The sequence below is a fragment of the Phaseolus vulgaris genome, chromosome 2 (assembly GCF_000499845.2).
Source record: "Phaseolus vulgaris cultivar G19833 chromosome 2, P. vulgaris v2.0, whole genome shotgun sequence".
Classification (NCBI taxonomy): Eukaryota; Viridiplantae; Streptophyta; class Magnoliopsida; order Fabales; family Fabaceae; genus Phaseolus; species Phaseolus vulgaris.
The window spans coordinates 2,706,311-2,710,090 of NC_023758.2; the positions used below are offsets into that span (position 1 = coordinate 2,706,311).

At 32.0% G+C, this 3,780-nt stretch overlaps 1 protein-coding gene across 1 annotated transcript; it reads left to right on the forward strand.

Annotated features, from left to right (window-relative positions):
- The first annotated feature begins 1,289 nt into the window (after positions 1-1,289).
- Positions 1,290-3,008, forward strand: LOC137810182 (shikimate O-hydroxycinnamoyltransferase-like). Its single transcript, XM_068611331.1, has 2 exons — positions 1,290-1,807; positions 1,885-3,008. Exons 1-2 carry the CDS (start codon positions 1,409-1,411, stop codon positions 2,758-2,760), a joined length of 1,275 nt encoding a protein of 424 aa, XP_068467432.1. The 5' UTR covers positions 1,290-1,408; the 3' UTR covers positions 2,761-3,008.
- The last annotated feature ends 772 nt before the right edge of the window (positions 3,009-3,780 follow it).

A 3,780-nucleotide genomic window follows, 5' to 3' on the forward strand; every position in this document is an offset into this window, starting at 1 on the left:
CTTAAAAGGGTGAGGGTCTCTCAGATACCTCTAAAGTATTTTTTTTATTCATCAATAAAAATAGAAGAAGATAATATAAAACAAATTACAAAACCACAGGTTATAATAGGGATCATGAATAATAAACAGTAATACGTAAGAGCATGACAGTTGGTTGAGTAGAAGATGGTGGGCAAATTTATAAAAATGGTGTAATTCACTTTTAAAATTATTCAAATAGATAAATACAAAAAAAATTATGGTATATTTTAGTCAAAGTTATTATTGATGTAGACAATATTAATTAAATTTATTAATATGTGACTATTTTTTAATTAAAGTTGTCAACTGAATAATTTTAGTTTAAATAAATTGTGAAAAAATTGGACACTTATATTTTATCTAGATTGAAGTTGTTAATTTGGTTGTTTAGTTGATTTTAAAAAAAAAAATATATATATATATAGTTAAAAAATTTATTTTATAAATAATACCAAAATTTAGTTTTTTTTATTTAAAAAAATCATTTATAAAGTTGTAGAATTAATTATTTTTTTTACAATAATTTTAAATCAATTGGGTTAAAAATAATTTGTGTGATAAATTATAAATATTAAATATTTTTTAAATATTGTTAAAGTTAAAAATACACTTATAAGAAAATGAGATATGGTTTATGTATAAATTTTTAGATTATATAATATGTAAAATGTAATAATATATCATGACCCCATCTGCCTACAATTCAATGTCATACCTGCAGTATTATCGACAACAATACATTCACAGGTGTTTGAAAATCAAATCAGAATGAGAACAATGAAGTTTAAATTATTATATATATATTTGTTAATTATTAATTATTTAAAAATAATTTAATTGAAGTTGTCAACAGAATTGACAATTTTAATTTAAATAAATTTGACAATTTAGTGGCCAATTTTTTCACAACAACAATTTATTTAGATTGAAGTTTCCAATTCCGTTAACAACTCTAACTAAAAAAAATATAGATTAATAGATTTAATTGATGTTCTCCACACCATTGACAACTTTGACTCAGAAATACTCATTTTCGTAATTTTATTTATTTATTTATCCATTTGTATTTTTTTTTAAAGTGAATTACACCTGATAAATTTTCCAAAATGGTGAGAGCATTATCTGAATTTGGTTAGATAGGATATTATGGATAGATAATGATAAATTGACAAATCCACATTATTTATACAATCACATTACAACTCCTAATACCATTATTTTAATATATATTTTATATTATTTAATTTCAAACTTACCTTTTATTATATATATTTATTTCTAAATTCATACCAAATTTCTAAGAGTTATGAACTTCCTCATGGATAAGTCTATATATAGTATTTTGAAATGATAATGGTGGCATGTACGTAGTTGTAAGGAGAGATTGATGACGATTACAGTGAAGGAGTCGACAATGGTGCAACCCGCAGAGGGTACACCACGGAAGGTGTTGTGGATCTCAAACCTGGATTTGTTGGCGAGGGATTATCACAGTCCCACCGTCTATTTCTACAAACCAAACGGAGCTTCCAATTTCTTCCATTCCAACACTCTGAAAGAAGCCCTAAGTAAGACTCTCGTCCTTTTCTACCCAATGGCCGCCCGCCTCCGCCACGGAGACGACCACCGCGTGGAGATTTATTGCGACGGTCAAGGTGCACTTTTCGTTGAGGCTCATGCCGCCGTTTCCATGGACCAGTTCACTCACAACTTTCACAATCGCAACCTTATTCCGGCGGTGGATTATTCTGCCGGGATTGAAACATATCCGTTAGTGGTGTTACAGGTGCGTTCCTTTATTCTTTCTCTTTGTAAGGGTAAAATGAAACTAACTATTTGCAGCACTGCACTGCATGCATTCAGGTAACACATTTCAGATGTGGAGGGGTCTCATTAGGCGTTGGTATAGAGCACCGTTTAGCAGATGGAGCATCAGGTCTTCACTTCATCAATTCATGGTCCGATGTTGCTCGTGGCATCCCTATTTCTGTTCCCCCATTTATTGACAGGAACCTACTTCGTGCCAGGGACCAACCTCAACCGGCTTTTCCTCACCACGAATACCAGCTCTCGCCACCCATCACCACCACCACCAACACAACTGCGGTTGCCTCTATTTTTAAATTGAGTCGTGAGCAACTCAACATCCTCAAGGGCAAGTCGAAAGAAGATGGCAACACAGTAAACTTTAGCACTTATGAGATGTTGGCAGCTCATATATGGAGATGTTTGAGCAAAGCAAGAGGCCTTCCTGAAGACCAAGAAACCAGACTATATATTCCAACTAATGGAAGGTCAAGGCTGCAACCTCCCCTCCCTCCTGGTTACCTTGGCAATGCTATCTTCTCCACCATTCCCAAAGCATTTGCAGGAGATCTCGTGTCAAAACCTACATGGTATGCTGCAAATAAAATCCACAACGCATTAGCAAGAATGGACAACGAATATATGAGATCAGCTCTTGACTATCTGCAGCTACAGCCTGATCTGAATTCTCTTCTTCCTATAGCACATACTTCTAGGTATCCAAATGTGCGTATCAATAGCTGGGCTAAGTTTCCAATCTACGATGCTGACTTTGGTTGGGGAAGACCAATCTTCATGAGACCTGCCTGGATTGTACACGAGGGGCAATCGATGATACTTCCAAGCCCAACAAATGATGGCAACTTGTATTTGGTAATCAATCTACCACCTCACCATATGAAGCTGTTTCAAGAATTCCTTTATGACATTTGAGGAGTTGGATATTAACTTCACACCCTTTTCCTACCATCATCGCTTTCCCATCTTTTCCAATGCTATACAGGTTTTGTTAGTCGTGTAGCACTATCCTTTATCACCTCACGTCTTTCTAGTTTTTCAATTCAATAATTATGTAATGCTTATGTGTCACCATCTCGTATAACATTCATCATGATAAGTGTTCTTCGAGATTCTCATCTTTATTTACTAATAAAAAGGTAAAGTGATGATGATTTACTCTATATCTCGTGATTAACAAACAAGTTTCACATCGAGAATTTTTTTTTTTTAGAATGACTTTGGATTATGGAGAATTAAGATGAAGAACATCTTGATACAATAAAATTGTGTTGATACTCTGAAAGATAATGCAAACATATTAGTGTGTATGTCTTAAAAGAAAATTACTAATATAATCAACAAAGCTAAGAGTGTCATAATTTAGTGTTTTTAATGTTACTTATTTTAATTTAAAATAAAATTAAAAGTAATTCCCAACTTAAAGTCGTTATAATAAATTAATTTTAAAAGTAAGTATTTTTTTATTTTAGATGTAATGATTTTATATATAAAGTTTAACACATAAATTTTAATAAACATTTTATTTTTATTTTTTTAAAATGCTATCATTATCTAAACTGATTTGGAGTACAAATTATGGCAACCATATAAAAATTGATCTTCAATTTAAATCATTCAATCTTGATATAGTTCATTTTCCCAAAGGAATCTATCATGTTAGAACTATTTTTTCAGCTATATTTGATGGGAAAAACGCGGCGGAAGCAATACACATAATCACGACTTAACTACATAAAAATAAACGACACAAGATTTAACGTGGTTCGGTCGCCAACTGCAACCTACATCCACATCCACATGGGCAACTATTAGGTTTTCATTATATCTTCTTGCACACCAATTACAAATACAATGATCTCTTTAAATATAGATTATAAAAGAGACACAGTGATTAAGCTCACCAACAGTTCAGTATCACATAAGATTACGAAA

Excerpts from the sequence above, each read along its gene's own strand:
- LOC137810182 (XM_068611331.1), top strand. The coding sequence starts at position 1,409 with ATGACGATTACAGTGAAGGAGTCGACAATGGTGCAACCCGCAGAGGGT. Across the intron at positions 1,808-1,884 it reads ATCCGTTAGTGGTGTTACAG|GTAACACATTTCAGATGTGG; the intron begins GTGCGTTCCTTT and ends GCATGCATTCAG.